Source organism: Paralichthys olivaceus, chromosome 9 (assembly GCF_024713975.1).
Source record: "Paralichthys olivaceus isolate ysfri-2021 chromosome 9, ASM2471397v2, whole genome shotgun sequence".
Lineage (NCBI taxonomy): Eukaryota > Metazoa > Chordata > Actinopteri > Pleuronectiformes > Paralichthyidae > Paralichthys > Paralichthys olivaceus.
The window spans coordinates 7,132,702-7,151,605 of record NC_091101.1 but is presented as its reverse complement, the minus strand read 5'-3'; the positions used below and the strand labels follow the sequence as shown (position 1 = coordinate 7,151,605).

Sequence of the window (18,904 nt, the reverse complement as noted above, 5' to 3'; positions counted from 1 at the left end):
CAGAGATGGTTTTAGTTAGAGGCATTCATAACAAGCCTTGTGCTAAAACACAACCCCTACCCAGCACAAGCACAAAACACAAACACACATCAACAGTAGACAACCCTGTGATGTGTACACCACTTCTTGCTTGGTATGACCAGAATACAGGATGCTTCCCCCATGCAGGCCACATCCTGTGCCTGGCTTGACACTAAGAACAAGTTCCCCTCTCAGAAAAAGAGAATACACATCAGTTCAACTGATGTATCATTGGTGCCAGTCATTGAGTTGTTACTCACTTTAGGTGGTGCATCGACTGAGTCCCAGAAGACATCATCGGTGATGGACATGGGTGAGAATGGCGACAGGGGAGAAAGGGACATATCTGACATTGAGCTGCTGTGAGGGGCGTCTCGACTAGAGCGCAGATTGGCATTCTGGGAAAATAAGAAGTTCAACCATGATTATTGCATTTGTGCATTGACCCACACATCCACCCACCCCCCACCAGACCTACCAACCATCACTCCATCAACCAGCATATCAAAGGGCCAACAAAGAGAGACAACAAAACTTTCATGCTCATATTAAAACCTTCAATTAATCAAATCCAAAGCTGCATGACCCGCGCAAACAAAGAGGAAAACACACAAACTCCAAAAGACCCCAGCCAATCGGGATTTGAATCTGAGAAATTCTTGCTATGACGCACACTTTTAACCACATCACAGAAATCAATACAATCCCAGAAAAGATGAACCTATTATCGTTTCTGAGCTGTAATTGTAAGAATAGTGAAGCATTTAAGAGAGCGGAATACATAGACAAAACATTTTCTTAAAACAGATGCAAGGAAGAAAAGGCAAAGAGAAGACATAATGTTCTAAAATTAGTATACCTGGCTGAGGTGAGCTCTCTGCATGGCTGGGGTACATGGACTCGAGCTGCTCCCAGAGCCCAACCTCGAGTGCATCTGGCTGGGAAGACCAGCAGCCAAAAGCAACCTGGCCAAGTTTGATTCTTGAAGGTCCATCTACAGCAGAATAAACATGTAAGACTGTGTGTGTGTGTGTGTGTGTGTGTGTGTGTGTGTGTGTATAAGATGTATTCTTCAGACATATATTACTTTGTGCTAAACTAATAAGCAGAAATGAATTTTACATACAAGTGCATAAAACCTGTTTTTTTAACAGCAGATATTACAGATATCTACAACATTATTTCAGACTATAACTGTATATCCTGTATAACTTTTTTTATAAGGTGTGCATGAAAAGTGATGCAGCCATGACACATCATTTTTGGATGTCTGATAATGGCTGATTCCACATTTTTGGCAGGGCACTAAGGGTAAACTTGACCACACTCCTTATTCTACAACCTTTTGCAGTCCCTGCAGTATATATTTAAAAAAATATCAACGTTGAAATCATTTTAAAGGTTAAAAAACTCCCAACTTGAAATAATAATGTTTAAACTCCTATGTCAGGGTCTAGGAATGATCTTCTTCAAAGACGTTTTCACACACTCGCCCAGACTAAAGAGTGCCACTAATCAGTCATATGTCTGAATTGTTGCTTGAAAAAAGTAGAACCTGCTTTAGTTTTTCTTTTCTTTTAACTATACACAGTTTAAAATAGTCGTCTAGAAACAACACCTTATGTCTGTTTCCTGTTCATGTTCCTTTGGTGGTTTAGCTACTGTGCTAAGAATAGAGGGTATGAAGCTCATCCTACACAAACAGTCAACATACCATAAAACATGACACATTTACATTGAAGAAAATAAATATATGAAGCTGATTTAAAAACAATGTGACACCTTTACAACCAAGGCTGAATGTTTCGTTTGAGGTTTTTTTTGTTGTCACTCATAACAAGTAGAAAAGTCTTTGCTGGTGGATATAGAGCACCAGTTCCAGACTCTGTCCTTACTTCTTCCATGAGTACCTGTACTTTTTTAACCATGTCTGCCAAACATTTTCCTTATTTTCTCCTGGTGAAAAGGGTCTGTCTAAGGATGACATGGAGGTGACAAACCAGGTAAGAAAAAGGGCTGGGAAGAATTGGTGAGGGCCTAAAGATGGACTTAAAACAATAAAAGTGACTGAGGAAAAACGGAAACATAACAACTCAGAGGAGTGTGCGAGAGAGACAGACAGAGTGGGAAAAACTGGGATGTGGAGGCGATAACGGGTGCTAGATGGCTGACGAAGGCAGGGTTTTACCACTGAGCGCTGGCAGTTTGCAGGGCGGCTGGGTGAGGAAGCAGCAGCAGCAGCGGCGGCAGCAGCAGCTGTAATCCCACTTTTAGCTGTTAGTTTCTGGACAGCTGCCACAGGCTTTTCCCTCTGCCTCTGCCTCTCTCTCTCCCTGTGTCTGTGGTCGTGCTGCAGTGACAGGAGCTGGGTTTGGTCCTTGGGCAGGGTGCGGTGGGATCGTCTGGCCACTGAGGGCTGCTGATGCTGGGCCACAGCCTGGGGCTTGGACTGCAGCTGAAGCTGATGCTGGGGGTGCTGGGACTTACGCTGAAGAAGCTGGTTTGGAGCCACGGCTCTCTATGTAGCAAACATGAAAAGCACATATAGAAACTAACAGAGTCTGGGAGTACCTACATGAAGTAAGACAAATGTGTATATTGAATTGTGAGGTCATGATGAGGAGGAATTTACAATGTAAGCAGGAAACTTAAGACCGGTTAATGTAAAGTCAAGAATATAAAGCAACTACAGACACAAAGGTATCATTATTCCAAGACTCTAGATTCTAGACATATTTTCAGGATTTTTATTCACACGATAATTTCCATTCTCTTAAGTCACATACTGAATTTGCAACGTACATTCCGGCTATTTTTATGACACAAGTGTCATTTTCAACTGATTTCATCTGCTCTTTGCAAGATTAACTCAATCTTCTTGATTAGATTGAATCTTAACTGGCCTTATTTTTAGCTGAATTCTCAAATTACATACTTGGCATATTTAGACAGTCATTTTGATCTGGTAAAATGGATAATATTGGCTAATCAAATTTTACTTTAGAAGAAAAGAAGATTCACTTCAGATAAAAATCACAAGGAAGTTTCTATGATATTTCATCTTGTAATGAGTCAAGAATAAAGAAACAAATGACATAAATAGCATGCCCTGCTGATATATAATGCTGGACTGTTGAATATATACTTTTATATATTAGATCAACACTCTTGATCTATAACAACGAAGTTTGCACAAACATATTTGTTATTAGGGCAAATTAATTGAATGTTGTGTTTGTGTGTATGCTAAATGACCACTCCCAGGTTCTGTAGAAACATTGTAGACAAACGATGGCTGTTGCATGAAAACCTAATAAAGCATATATTGGATTGTCAAGCTTGTTGCGCCACACATAAAACACAAAAAACACACACAAAAAAAGCACACACAGTAAAACAGAAGCTGATTTGAGTCACCTCTTTGGTTTAAACCACAGAAAAAACCTTAATTATGTTGCAAGCAGGTGGCTCTCTGGCACAAATTCACAGAAATCGACGTTTGGGCAGATCAGGACAGAGAATGAGCTCCAGCTCCAAACAAGATGGGTGTAACATGACACAGTGAGCTAGCCACATTAAAAAATAAATAAATAAAAAACCATAAATACACTTAACTGTATGGTAGTGTGTGACACAAAAGAAAAAAGTTAACTCTGGGAGGCAGTGTAATGACTACACAGTCTCGTACTAAATGCTGTGCAACCACAAAGTTCACACTGAAAAGCACTACAGTGTTGATACCGACCGAATCCATTAGGACCTGATGGGACAGGTCAGGTTCGGACAAAGAAATGTAAATGATATTCGGGGTTGGGTCGGTGATGCTACTTAGGCTAATTGTTTTTACACTGCATTTGTCTCTTATCAGGGAAAACAAGCGATAGTGTCAGGATAACACAGAGTAGGGTAACAAACTCAGCTTACAATAACAGCATCAGGCTTGAGCCGGGTCTGGACATAAAAACTGAATGCCTGTAGTGTTTGGGCTCCGTTGGTTTTCTCTTGCTCTTGAAAAAGGTTCAGACAGAAAAACGGGGCCCGAGATGCACTTAAAAACACACAGGCTCCAACACATCACTTTGGTTATAGTAGTTAATCTTTCAGGGTAACTGTCACAAGCCATGTGGTACCTTCCAAACCAGTAGACCCAAAGGAATAAAACAATGTGCCAGCCTGCTGTTCAGACGTGAACATGGCCACCACATGACAACTGGCTTAGATTGGACTGGAGGTTAGATTCAAATAAATGCTGCCATAGCAGGAAAACCACCTGAGATTTAATGCAGTTTTCTTGAGAATGAGAGGACAATATAAGTCTCACAAGGAACTGAAATTCTCAACATACCATCCACCAGCCAATGTCACACATCAGCTTTCTCAGTGCCTGAGAACAAGGTCTATTTTCACAGCAAAATTAGGAAACAACTCATGTCAGCCAACTGCAGATTACTATCCAAATCAGCACTGAATAAGAACCCCTTGTTGCTCTATTTAGTGACTTACCCAGTGGTAGTGAATACAACATAGTGAAAGTGGACAAACATGACAAAATATAGGCTCATACTTAGTCCATCTAATATTTAGTCCAACTTTTTATACTTTAAAATAACAGCCTCAAAACCATTTTGGTGGTACACAAACTCAAAATAGGGAGAACTGCATGCCTTTCATTGCCACAGCTTCCCCTGCATTCCTGGAACTGCACTATGTAACACTGGTGTACGATGCTGGAACATTACGACTTGCTTTACGGAATAAGTCACATACAACCAGAGCAAGAGCTAGAAATCGGTAACTTATAATCAGAAGCCAGGTTAACCCATTTTGATAGAGATTTGGCTAGCCAAGTTAGCCAAACAGTTTGATGTGATTTGATGTACCTCATGCTCGGATATCAATAACTGCATTGGCTACTTATTCGCTTTTTAGCATGTCACAACAAATTTAACAACCCGGGCGTATTTTTGTGTAAACTCTAGGCCTTGTCAGTCGACATAGTTGTTTGGCTTCTGAGGTTGCCAGTTTTAAATAAACAAATAAACGTGTGAACTGCTGTGTGCATGGGGAAGCTCTGACCAAACTTGTATTTATGACAGTGAATTACCCAACCCACCTGTAGGGGGAGTGCAAGTATAGCTGAGAGTGAATCTTGCATTGTGTTGCTCTAATCAGCGTTGAACCCAGCTAAGAGTCAGCTGAAGAGTAGATCAAATATAGTTTTACTGAAGTGGAGGATGTTTGAACAGGGTTCAGCAGGAACACTCGGTGTAACAGTGTTAATGTAATATAGTAAACAAGCCAAGTTAGCCCTCTAAGCTAACTACGTTCTAATTGCGACAACAATGGATCGCAAATGTGTGACAACATTTTTTGCCCACAATAGATATTACACAAAGGCCAGAGCCTATATTGAATCAGGTCACAGACTCATCCTGGGTCCAGGTTGCAGTCATCTTCACGGGGACGACTTGATGCAGTGGAATTATTTTACATCATGTTTAATGTGTGCTTAAATTCTGCATTTTTATTCCCATATAACACAAGCTGATCTTAAAAACTGCTAAACCATAGTAAATAAGAAAAAATACATCTAAGGACAACAGTCATATAGTCAAGCCCAAATAAAGACAACTATCTCCAATACCAATGCCAATGGGAAAACTCATATATGTTGACAATTGAAACAGGTAGATTATGTCAAAGTTGGCATGACTAACCCAAAGTATTTTTAACTGTCAGCAAAAGAGATAGCACATACCAAAAAGAAGAGGATTACACAACAGCTATGAAAAGGAGCTGACCAGCATTGCTGCGAATCATAGATGAAAATCCTTCAGCAAAATTAAAAGTCATACTCAAATAGTTGTTAATTCATGTATCCATCTGTGCATCCAGTCCTTACATTTTACTAATCTGCAGGCTATCAGGCAAACATCAAGAGGGACTCTCATTTCACCACAGATTGGTGAATTTGTATTTCTGAAACCCTTAATTAAATAGTAACACTTTAGAGGAATACACTGAACGGGAGATACTAGAAATGAAAGCGGCTTCACGCTGTGAACAATGGAGTGAGGGGTGCAGAGAGGAAACAAGTGAGGAAAGGATAGAGAAGGCATGCTGGGATTGGAAGAGACAGAAGAGGTGAGGTGGGGAGAGAAGTAGAGGGAAGGCTTTGAAACAGAAGTGATAGCGTGCTGTGATAAGCATTGGCCTCAAAATCTGACACTCCTGCTGCGGTGCAGTGTGTTTCACTGAGGTCTCTCTGAATCCTTAATGGAGTCCCACACAAACGCTGAATTAAAAGCTCAGATCTTTTACTGTATACTTGATTGAAAACTTCAAAAATGATGAACCAGTCCCACCAGGTGTATTAGAGCATGAATGGACACAGACATATGGACAATTGACTTTGTTTCCGCTTCCTTTCTCCATTCCAGTGCTTCACTCTTTCAATTCTCCCTTTATAGTAAAGGTGTCATGCCAGAGACAGAACCAGCTATACATTCTCTCTCACTATCTTTTTCCCCAAAGCAAATACTTTCTTCAGTTTTAAGACATAATCCTCTCATCTCATATAAAAGAGCATTGCAACTTTAAAAGTCAGGACTCTGTTTTCTCCATTAATCATTTGATCAGTAAAATGTCAGAAAATACTGAAAAATGCCCACATCTAAGTCCTACAGTCCGCAGGTTACATCTTTCAACAGTCCAAAACATAATATCTATCACATAAGACAATCAGGAGGATGGACAACAGAGGAGAAAGAAAGAAAGAAAGACAGAAATATCTAATTCTAATCCTCAGGTTCGCTGTTTGCACACACGCCTACATCTTACACTCCCAAAGCGATGTGACCGAAACCATCAGCATCATTAAAAATGAATCTGTGTTCAAATAACAAATTCCACCTGTTCTTTAATGACAAGTGAAAAGACGAAGAGTGATGGTTTGTTACCTGCTCAGCTGTGAAGTCCAGAGGCCTTACTGACACATCGGCACTCCCCTTTCTGCCCGCCTGGTCCTGGACACACACACACGCACACACACTTAATTAGGGTACACCAAGGTCCTGAGTCTGAGAGGTGGGAACTAAAATATTCAGAGTGTTCATGATGGTATGGCGCTTTTAGCCAGCGCCCTCAACTCTGAATATTTCATTACGACCTCTTTTCCAATTTCTCCAAGAAAAACCTTAAATGTCCAAATAGTTCAGACTGGATTCTCTTTTACATTTACAATGTTTAATTGAATCTGCGCAATTTAAATATTTGCAGTGGTTGCACCATTGCCTTTAAATTGTGTTTGTTCAGCTTGTATTTGGAAGGTCACATTCAACAGTGCTTAAGCTGAAACGTAGGTACATCTGGATGACAAACCTTCCATGATGAAGTCGATAACAAACTCAAGTCAATTGAAAATGATAATATGAATGTGAATGAGTAGGACATCCAGCACCTGATATAAAAAATGGTGCTACAGACCACAAATTACATCTATGTCATCAACAAGCAAACAAGCAACAGGAGGGCATAAGAATTATGGGAGATGTAGTCTGTAAATACAAGTTTTAATTGAACAAAATCCCCTAATTAATTATTCAAGTAAACACTATGTACATGTTTTATTATGTCCCTAATGTGTAATGATATACTGTTCTTCACAATGTCTTTGCAGAATGCATTTTAATGTAGCTTTCAATTAACGCATCCATTTACGTTCTAAACGTAACCTATGGTTATGAGCTATGGGAAATGACCAAACAACGAGATTGTGGACACAAGCAGCTGAAATGAGTTTCCTCCGACAGGTGGCTGGGTTCAGCCTTGGAAATAGAATGAGAAGTATTGACATCCAGAGGGACCTTGGAATAGAACCGCTGCACCTTCACATTGAAAAAGGACAGTTGAGGTGCTTCTGGCCAGCTACCTCTGTGACCCGATGGATGGATGGATTATAATAATCCAACTATCGATCTTTTTTCTGTACTGACTTATCCTGTCGAGGATCACCGGGGCCTGTCCCAGCATGCATTGAGGCAGGGTAGATCATAGAAGTATTTTTAGTCCATCTATGGGAAGTCGAAACTACTGCTTCCTCAAATGATAATGTGGCTACAGAAGTTGGTGTTTTTCATCACAGCAGAGTTGTGTAATTCCACCTATGACCATTTGCTGTCCCCATCCACTGCAGAGATTCAAACACGTACAGTCCCCTGCCCACTTCTCTAATCTTCGAGCCACCAACAAATCACTGAAACACACATGACACTTGCCAAATCAATTAATGTGTGAACTGATTTGAAACCAATCAGTTGAGAACGTGCACCGAGGCAAGCTCTTTCATCTGACAAAATACAAGACATTACATCACACACTCACTGAACCCATCACATAGTTAGATGCAAATGCATTAAAGCTTAATGAAGCATCAGATAGATCCATTACACAAGCTGAACTTAATGAGTTAGAGGCAATCTGTGTCATCAGGATCTAACACACAGATCCTGCCACACACATACACATGAGAGCACACCAAATAGACATATATAATGTAACTAGACAGATATTAATAGAATTGAAACACACTGTCTTCTACATGAAGAAATCCCGGCCACTAACCTGCTTTGTGGTGTTAAAATACACCTATTTAAACTCATTGGTGTGTGGGATGGATTCATCAAGTACGTGTTGAAATTAATAACCAAAAAATGAACCTGTAATCGTAGAGGGCTATGTGTCTTTGTCTGAAATGAGGGAAATCAGCAGAGACACCTCAGCCTGTCTAAACATACTTTGTCAAAAGTTACTCTGTAACTCACATTAAAGTTTTTTTAATATCACCGATTTGTGTGATTTGAGTTTCATTAAGATATATTATAGAAACCTCTTTTAAGTAAAAGTCCTTCGTCTAAACTTCAGAAACTGTAGAACATCAGCATAACAAAGGATTTCAGAAACGTATTCAATCTCCAGCTAATGTACAAAAAACTTTCGAAAGTACTACGAAATGCTAATTTCTTTTATATATGGGCCTCTTGTGTTTGAAATATATTTGAATGATTAAAAACATATTCAAGGTTCCCCTGCATAAGGCAAGTAGTGTTCGATTAGCTTATAACTATAACATGTAAAAATCTGCCCTTAATAATCTTTCCTCTGTTCCACTACATTGAAGAGAGAATGGATTCATCACCAAGATGCCAAAGCCTGATGGATGCAATGACTACATCAGTTCATCAAAAACACACCTTGAGCTTTCAAGTTCATGTGAGAAATCAGTTCAGCAACAAACAAGAATCTGCTCTGGGTAACTGAGCTTAAATAACTTGTAACATTAACTACAAATCCAGTACAATCTATCATGAAGTTCTAAGTGATCAGTGCAGCACTATAATGACACTGTATGTCTGCTGAAGGTGTAAATGGGAAACTTGTTGTAATGTCACCCCCCAAAAAAATCAATGAATGCAGGTTTAGGCAAAAATAAAATAAGGCAAATTTTTATGCTATAAGTAAAAAAACTTTCCTAAACAATGCGTAGTTTTTGAATGTTAAAAAATTGCAAACAGAACTTATGTAATTTGTTGTATGTGGGATTTTTTTATCTTTATGTATACTAAAAATTGATCAAGTGAATGAGGTAATTTCATGAATCAGATCACTTAAGGTTCTGAAGTAGAAAAGATCAGTCAATTCAACAAGATTTGCCTCCTCTTAACCAATTTACCAACAGAACAATTAACAGCTCAATCCAGAGCCTTTTCTATGGTGTGGCTTAAAATATTGAAACATTTCAGAATTTTTATTTTCCATAATACTCAGGGAAAAAGACCCCCCCCCCCCAAAAGGTTAGGATTAGGGCATTTTAAAGTCATTGTCCTAAGTAAGAGGTTCATCTTTACCGGCCTCCTGTCGCTCCGCCTGTTTCTCCCTTCCAGAAAGATTCTGTTGTCATGGAGATCAGACTCCTCCCCAAGCAAGACTTCCTGAAGCTCTGCCCACTGAAAGGCACAGTCCGTCAGCTGCTGCCTCTGCTGCTGCAAGAAGAAAAAACAACTTATGGCATATTTTTTTTTACTCAAAACCACGTCCCAAAAATTAAAAAAAAATTGAGCCTTAAGATCATCAACTTTACACACGGTTGCACAGTTTGATGACGTTTTTCAGGTTGATCATCTGTCAGATCAGTACAGGAAGGATGTGACGCAGCAGGTGGAAGGTAACAACTCAGCTCAAGATGTAGTTGATAAAGCAAATGTTGTTCAGCAGTGCTCTTGCCACCTGACTGTCCAATAAGTGATGAGTGACGACAGAAGAACAGAGTGTGTGTGCAGTACTTACAACCTCTAACTTTTGCCGTTGCTCATGTTGCTGTTGGATCCTCTTCTGTCTGTCAGCCACTAACTGCTGCTTGTATCGTTCCTGCTCTGCCAACTGTTGCCTGTGCTGCTGTAACGCCTGGACATGAATAAATATATGATCATATTTCCAAAGAATTCTCAAAAAAAAAATGATACAGCAGATCTAAAACATTGACTATAAAATCTTTATTGCAGATAAACCAGGTAGGATGAACGCAAAGTTTTCTAACTTCACTCTGCACCATAGACTGTTCATGAAAAGCTCTGCACACAACGTCCAGCACAAAAACAATAAAAAGTGAGTAGAACTGTTTGAGGTCTGACTAATGACAAGGAATAATTCTGAAGTAGTTTTACACGTGCAGCCCAAAAGAACAGAACAGACAGGTTTAGAACACGCACAGAACTAGTTATAATAATATTACTAATTAGTACTTCGACTAGGAGGTATTTTCTTTATTGATTAATCTGCCAATTATTCCCTCAATTAGTAAAGTGTAATATGCTTGTTTTGACATAGAAAACAGTCACATTTGAAAAGATGGACCAGTGATTATTCTCCATTTTGGCTTAAAGAATAACAAAAAATATTCATTGATTATCAAATTGGTTGCTGATAACTTTTTTCTGTCCATGAACTACTCTAATAATCTAAAAATAATTTCAGTTCTTCTGAAAACAAATTCGAATTTTTTTGCTGTGATGTTTCAAGCACGTTGCTATGGCAAATATATTCTTTACCAGGAGCATCTATCTGTGCAGATTTCCCATTCTGGGATATTTTATTTATCCAGCACCCAGTCAAAATGTTAGTTTTAACTGGATCTGTGTGTTTTTCCCCCCACATTTTTAGCTCTTGAGTTACAGATCCAATGGGTACTTTAAATGAGTAGTGATGGCATCTTTACTGTATATCAAGAGAATATGACTGAATGTGTACAAGGTTGTGAAGGAACTTGAAACCTACTTGTTGTCTTTGTTGAGCGACACTTCCTTCGTGACCTCCCTCTCTGCCTCCTTCACGATCTTCTGTCTGCAAACGTAGAAACTCCCGTCTCAACGTCCACTCACCAGGAACATTCACGATTGAGCTGAGAGAAGGCGAGAGAGTAGGAGAGGCAGAGAGAGAGGCAGAGAGAGAAATGGTGTGATAGTTACGGCGACAGCTATGTACCAAGAGAAAATGGGCACAGTTACACAAATACACACTTAAAGCTCATCCTAGGAGAAAGTGCCCAGCTCCAAGTGCCATCTGCTGTTTAAAGTCCAGAGACAGTAACAGTGAGGCTAGTGCATCTGTCCATTACCATAATAAAACACACACACACACACACACGCACACACACACACGCACACGCGCACACGCCCCGCAGTGATTCATTCGAAATTAATTTACTGGGGGAGTGTTTGTGTACTGATAAACAAAACAGTGGTAATGAAAGCGATGATCATTTTTTATAAAAATCAGACACTTCACCTGGTTTCTAACCATATATATCTTGACATCATATTGCAGAATCAGTGCATCTGTCAAGGTTCATTAAATTAACATTTCTTTTTGCATATGTAACTCTGCACCAACTGCTGTGGTTCTAAATTATTTCTCAGCACAGTTGAGCACACTTTCCTAACACACCCTGGGATCCCCATCAGCATTTGTTCCATGGCCTCTGACAGCTGAGTGGTTAAGGTGCAAAGCCACATATACGCACATGATGACCATGGTTCCGTGACTGTTGTAACATGTCACACGTTTTTTTCTCTGCCCTTGTTTCCTTTTTATCTTTAACTGTGAAGTGTCAAATAAAGAAACGATATTCAATATCGTGTGAAAAGGCTTTTACCTGGGCTCTCCTTCCTCCTCTGTTACCTCATCCTCCTCTTCTTCACTGCCACTGTACTCATACTCTGGACCCTCTGAATGCGATGGAAAGAAAGAAAGAGAGATTTTATTGAATTGACATAAAACAAAACAAAAATCCAATATCTCCTCACCAGTAGCAATGGAAACAGAAGCAGTATCTTTTAATGCTCCTTTTATACAAATATTTAGACAGCTATTAGAGCTGAAATGATTAGTTGATTAATCTCTGACTGACAGGAAATGATGGATTAATCATTTAAGTTTTTTTCCACAAACAGAAACACCATCCACACTCTGGCTCTAGTGTGAATATCTGAGCTTTAGACTCATGCTCAGTCAAACTGAGCATTAACAAGAAGTCACACTGGGCATTTGGAAGTTGTGACACTGTTGTCACATTAAAGCTAGGGTTGGTAATTCTGGAGAACCTAGCAGGAGTCGGCCCCCAAAAGAAAACTAGAGGCCGACTTCCTCATGCCTTGCTTGCTAATTTTTGACTCGTCTCTGCTTCAGTGGTGTATCCTCTCCAGCTGCGCAGTGACAGCACAGGCAGGCCTGTCGATTAGTGACAGACAGGTATGCAAATCATTGTATTCTGTCCTGTGAGGGGCCATAGACACCAGCTTTTTTTTTCTACAAATAAGACAAAAAGTGTTAAAGAAATCAATTATCGACACTACCTTCATTTGATTGATTGTGATATATGATATTCAACTGCAGCTCTAATGGCTAAATCACAATGGGTCTACATCTTTGAAACACCAGCTGCATAACACTTGTGGAATGTGCCCCACTTTACTCTTGACTTACTTGTCCATGTTAATATGAGCTGCATGTCTGTAAGTGTTGTCAGAACACTGAGGTACGGTTTATAGGTGGTGCTTTGGGTGAACACTTCTGATGTGTAAGCACTGCTGTGGGTATTCTCCTCTGGCTCTCTATGAACCAGCCACTGTTTCACTATAAATTCCTCCATGACCCGCCGTCTTGTTACATCGTCTACCACCAGTAGCAATTGTGCCATTAACAAAGCCACACCAGAGAATAATGTGGGCAAACTGGGGCAATAAGAAAGTAAATCAGTCTCTTGTTTGGTGGAACACATATGGCACAGAGTTGTTATAGCGGGGCACGGCTTCAGATGAGGAACGCTGAGTCATCTCAATGCTTACCCAACCTCATTCAGAAAAAAAGTTTCTCTCCTTTCCACATACACCTCCTGCCATGGGACCCATAACACAGGCGCTGAAGAGTAGGTCAGTCAGACAGCTGAAAATAATATCTTTGCACAAACGTTTTAAAATGAATATCAGAGTATTGGAATCATGACTCTTTTCTTCAGGCTTATTTTTAAGTTTTACAGTTTTTTTTATGTGTATACAGTCAGGTCTTTCTAATTTGCAGTTTTGACATATGCCACTACAACAAAATCCAGGGAGTGGGGGGGGTTGTTGCCCAGAGGCCAGGACGATGGGCCGTGGCCAGTATATCATAACAACATTTGGCCGGCATGTGGCGTGAAAGTAGCTCAGGCTGACCTGACTCGACACAGTGTATGTCGCCATTAACGCGCTTTAAAGGTAACACAATACAGGTGTGTTTCAGAGCAGAAAGAAGCAGCACTGAGGAAATCTCTGCTCTGCTGCGGTGATGTCATGTTTCAATGTGTTGGCTCTGGTTTTGTCGTGCTGGGCCAAAGTTGCAGGAGGAGACTGCATTAATGCCAACTTTTGTCAACTGAGACGAGGGCAATTTTTTTTCTCTGTCTGTCTGTTTAGCTGTGTGTGTGTGTGTGGGGGGGGGTCTGATTCCCACACAAATCTGTTCTTAAATACATCATGTATACACGTGCACACGTGCACGCACACACACAAAGCAGAAAGTCTACCAGTCATTAGTGTGTTTTTATAAGTTAACTGAAGATTAGAACCAGATGGCCATTCTGTTTCCTCCTTTCTTCCCTTCAGCCTCTCTCTGCTCTCTCTCTCCTTCGCTCTCTCTCTCTCTCTCTCCTTCGCTCTCTCTCTCTCTCTCTCTGTGTTGTTGTCACTCTCTCTTTTCTGTCTCTCAGTTGTGTCAAAATGAAGATGAAAAGACAAGACACTGCTTCTTTCATTGCACGAGAACACTCATCTGTTTCTCGCTGTTTGACTGCACATGTCCGCATCACACATTCAGCACATACAGCTCATCCACAGCCGAATGAATCTTTACAACAGGATGAGAATAAATTATTTTTAGACCTTTCCATATTGCTAACTTGCCCCATTTTTTGTCTCTCTCTCCTCCCTCCTTTATTTTTGTGTCTGCTGTGTCGAACATCATTCTGAGTAAACGTAGAAAAGAAGTTGAAAGGTCAGCTGTGAGCAGCCTTTTGCCCCCCCCCCCCCATTACTCTCTTGTTGTCACCCATCCTCACTTCTCTCCACATTCAGCTAAAGTATCAGACAGATTGAAATTCAAAAGCTTTATTGGCACAGGAGAAAACCTGTTGTATGAATTATTGTATTTTCAAAGATGTAACTTTATGCAAATATATATGCCTTGATAACTACATCAGTTTCTTTTTTGGTTTCTGCGCAGTGCAGCAATGGTGGACAGGTTTAGGAGTTAAAAAGTGTAGATTTACTTTATGTAGCAGTGAAACATTTCCCTAAGCAGCATGCTATAAATTAGCAGTAATGCAGCATTTGTGACAGGCCAGGCAGAGCAGCTGCTGTGCCATGTATGCAGCTGGTTCACTGTCTCAACTCAAGTGTGCTGCTCATTTTTATTCCAACACAAGTGGCCTAACACTCACATCATTTATGATGGAAACTCTACTCATTTAAAAAATGACAATAAGTTTTGCCCGTTGTGATCTTTATTTTAATTGTAAAATAAGATTAGTGTGCTTCTTTGTGTTCATGGGATTTTAATCGAGTACATTTTTCCCACACCAAGCTACCTTTTCACCGCATTAACACACAAAGGGCACGAAGTATAGCTGATCATATCAGCTCAGGTTTCCTATCAGGATTAGGGTTGGGTATCGTTTGGGTTTTTAAAAGTGTTCAGGTGCCTGAAGCCAATTGGAAGTTGAAGTTTAATAATAATAAGTGCAAAACTCTCATCAAATGTACACATTCACACAATAAATAAAACCTAAACCAACTTTAATAATTAAACATTAAATAATAACAGTTTCAGTGCTTAATAAAGCAAAATATTCCAGCTCCTAACTCTTCATCAATTTTCTTGACACACCGCCAAGGCCCACACTGCCGGATGATGTGCTTGACATGAGGTCACGCAAAGAGGTCAAACACATGTTTGTCCCTTTTGGTGGAGTTGTGCACCTCCCGGTTTCAGAATCCTTTCTCGTGAAGTGCAACCACATTTTGGACCGTTTAAGTTGTCGACATTTTGTTGTTGTGAGGTAGCAACTAGTTAACTGTAGGCTAACGTTACATTCTGCCAGAGCCTTGTAGAGTGTGTTGCCACCAGAGTTAAGTATAATATTAACTATGCATGTGCAATGATGTTTATGTTGCCAGCGAGCAGAGCAACTATTTCAGTACAGAGCTCAGGCACCGAAATGAGACACCAAAATGTGCATCGTGATTCGGTCTGGTAACTACTGTTGCCAGCCCCTTGTGAATTCCCCAGGATCTGTCAGTGTACGTCTACATAAATGAATCAACTGTCCTATTTTTACCAGTTCTAGTTGTTTGCTGCTGTGCTAAAAGTTAAAAGAACTCAGGAAAGCTTTTACAGCATTCATCTCCGCTCACCTTTCTCTCTCTTCTTCCTGGTTCTGTCCAAGTGATCTTTGAGCATTATGCGAACTTGTCTCTCATTGGCTAGGTCTCGGATGAAGGCGTGTCTCAGCAGGGCGTCGGTGGTCGGTCGATGCAGATGGTTCTTGACCAGACAATTATCAACAAACGACAGGAAGCGTTTTGACCTGTGGAGACAGAGACAGAAAGAGATGGACACAAAATCCATGACTATGACAGTAGTACAGTAGGGCTGCACGGTATTAGGAAAACATGTGATATATGATAAAGTTGTTGAATATTGCGATGACGATATGAATTGCGATAAACTTGTAACTATATGGTGTTAAAGTCTTTCTGCTTTGGTTTCACTGTTAACATAGACCCAATACAGTTCGTGGTCTATGTAGACATTGAAAAATAAATGAAAAGCATTATTTTCACTCCAAATGGCTATGGACGCAGGGATAACGGACAGCTCCACAGACCGAGGGAGAAGTCGCATGGCCCCGGTCACAGCGCCCCCAAGTCCGGACAGACACCCAGGGAGAGATCCGCAACTACACTAAACACAATTCCATTAATCCATTTTGAGTCTTTTCATACGTGAAGTAATTTTTTTTTACAGTTTTTTAGCAGCTCTGTCAGTAATTTACTGCTCCTCTCAGTGTTTCTATCATTCGCGCTCTGCACTGTGCCAACCAAATCGAGCCAAACCAAGCGTGCCCTGCCATCTCCTCCGGCTCTCCATACATTGTCTAAGTTTGCAAATTCTGCTGTTTTTACCCAGACTGAGTTTAGACACATGTCGGATGGCACTGTGGTGTGTGTGTGTGTGAGGCAGAGAGAGAGAGAGAGAAAAAAAAGAGGAAAAAGAATGAGCGGGACAGCTGATGAATGTGCTATTTCATGCACTGTTAAATAATTTACATTATTTAAAAATAAATGTAGTCATTTTCAATTCAAAGTTTTATAGACATGACCATTATCAAAGATAAGTAAATATAAAAAAAGGAAAAGAGAATATAAATAAAGCTAAATCACAATGTAATAGAATGGTATTAAAACAACCATGTACATTATTCACACATATTAAAATCAATGGCAGTGTCTATATCTTGCCACAACATTCACAAATATATTGTTTAACTCACCTACAGTGCACAAGCTAGTCATCACTTGTTTGAGTGGTACCAAGGAAAATCCAGGCAAAAATGCGGAGTGGAAGTTTAGGCAGCGTCCCTGTGTACCTAATGTTTGAGACGTGCTGTCTGTGGTCTTAACTCTGAGAAAATAGTGAAGCAGTGTGTCGCTGCTTAGTTTTGGGGTTCCCAGTCGCCTTAGGGCGGCCTGGAGGTGGAAGAACGGTAAAGCATTGATACCACAGTCTGTTGACACTATAAAAAACTGTCCTTTGAACTTGTATATCTGTTTACATTAATACTGAATGAAAGAAGGCTTGAGTTCGAGTTCAGTCAGAAGAGTGTATTCATTATGTATGGGAGAGGAGGAGAAGGGAGGACAGTGAACGAGAGAGACAGATGGATAAATGATTTTGCTGAATGGATCTCCACTCTTTGCAGGAGAGGTTTTGTTGTTCTACCTTCCACCTTAAAATACTTTTCTTCCTTAAAAACCTCAGTTTTAGGGATCATTGTCATGATGGAGCTTTCTTTTACTGGCAAGCATCTTGAGACTGAGAGTATTAGAGCCATATTGAAATAAGAAAAAAAAAATCTGAGATTTCAAGAATATAGTTGCTATATTGCAAGAAGTAAATGGAAAATTCCATGGTAAATTTTTATTTTTAAAAAAATAATAAAATAATAAATAATCAGTAAGGAGAAGTGCTCGCTGGAGTTCCACTTTTTCTGAATCCAAAATCTTCAACCAATGTCATTGTTTCTTGAGAAACTATGAAACATCTTTGAATTTCACGCAGATGTAACCAACGATAACGTCAACCTCCACCAAACATTTTCTCCTCCACAAGATTTATAAAGTCACTGTGGTTCTTTCTTCTGCATAAGCAGTTTCTTACACAATCTTTTCTTATGAAATTGTGGTGATGGTGAGCGCAACAGATTATTTTTTGATTTTCACCTGCTAAAATTGCTTATCGTAATGTCTTAAATTTAGAAATGTATTTCCGTAAAAGTTTCAACTTTACTCTCATAAAAAATTAAGATTTATTTCTCGTAATATTAGACAATTTCCTCATAATATTACAACTTTCTTTTCACAATCTTTTGACGTTATTCTTGTAAAATGCATCTATGAATGTCACCTCCACTACACCTTGCGCCCTCATATTTACTAGTGTTTTACATATTTGTCTTTGTTATCTATGTGTTATGCGTAATAAAATGTTGAGCATGATACTGTATATACCATAAGCCCAGGGATAATAGATAGGGATAAGCACTGTGCTAAATCTGTTAAAATATTTGACACTGTCCCTGTTTTAAATGAACCAGTATCAACACAGTCCTTTCACAATCGACCCTGTAGACTAGTTCCTGTGGTTGTTGTGACCTGGTCCACCCCAAACATCCAGGCATCTATCTGGTCCAATCAAAGTTAATGTGGTTTTATCCGACCAAAGAATGTGCTGCCAATATTCATCAGGCTTTTTGTCATTCTCTGGCAAAGTCTGATCTAGCAGTTTTGTGAGCGGTGGTTTTCTTGGACGCCATGTGTAGAGTTTGACTTTCTACCACTGTCTAATCAGTTGCTGAAACCCTGATTTCCTTGTGACATACCAGAGGGGGGGACTGCTCGCACTGTTATTGGTTGTATGGCTCTTCCTGTTCCTCCTAACCACCTCTGCAACTGTATTATGTTCACAGGTTATTTTATAACTTTGTTCATACAATTAGCCTCAGGTGTAATCCCTA

General features: G+C 39.9%; 1 protein-coding gene across 8 annotated transcripts in view; it reads right to left on the bottom strand.

Annotated features, from left to right (window-relative positions):
- Window positions 1-18,904, bottom strand: part of LOC109638234 (mitogen-activated protein kinase kinase kinase kinase 4) — a 60,966-nt gene that overhangs the window by 20,933 nt on the left and 21,129 nt on the right. For 4 of the 8 annotated variants that reach the window (XR_011244144.1, XM_069532085.1, XM_069532083.1 and 1 more), the window contains exons 10-18: window positions 16,023-16,195; window positions 12,230-12,302; window positions 11,353-11,476; window positions 10,366-10,482; window positions 9,927-10,061; window positions 6,981-7,046; window positions 2,210-2,539; window positions 881-1,015; window positions 282-419 (exon numbers count right to left, since the gene is read on the bottom strand). Coding sequence is in view for 7 of the 8 variants with exons in the window: in XM_069532085.1 (XP_069388186.1) it covers window positions 282-419; window positions 881-1,015; window positions 2,210-2,539; window positions 6,981-7,046; window positions 9,927-10,061; window positions 10,366-10,482; window positions 11,353-11,476; window positions 12,230-12,302; window positions 16,023-16,195 (1,291 nt within the window). In the remaining variant the exon portion in view is untranslated. The remainder of the gene's footprint in view (window positions 1-281; window positions 420-880; window positions 1,016-2,209; window positions 2,540-6,980; window positions 7,047-9,926; window positions 10,062-10,365; window positions 10,483-11,352; window positions 11,477-12,229; window positions 12,303-16,022; window positions 16,196-18,904) is intronic. The other 4 variants (XM_069532086.1, XM_069532087.1, XM_069532089.1 and 1 more) reach the window with 3 other exon arrangements.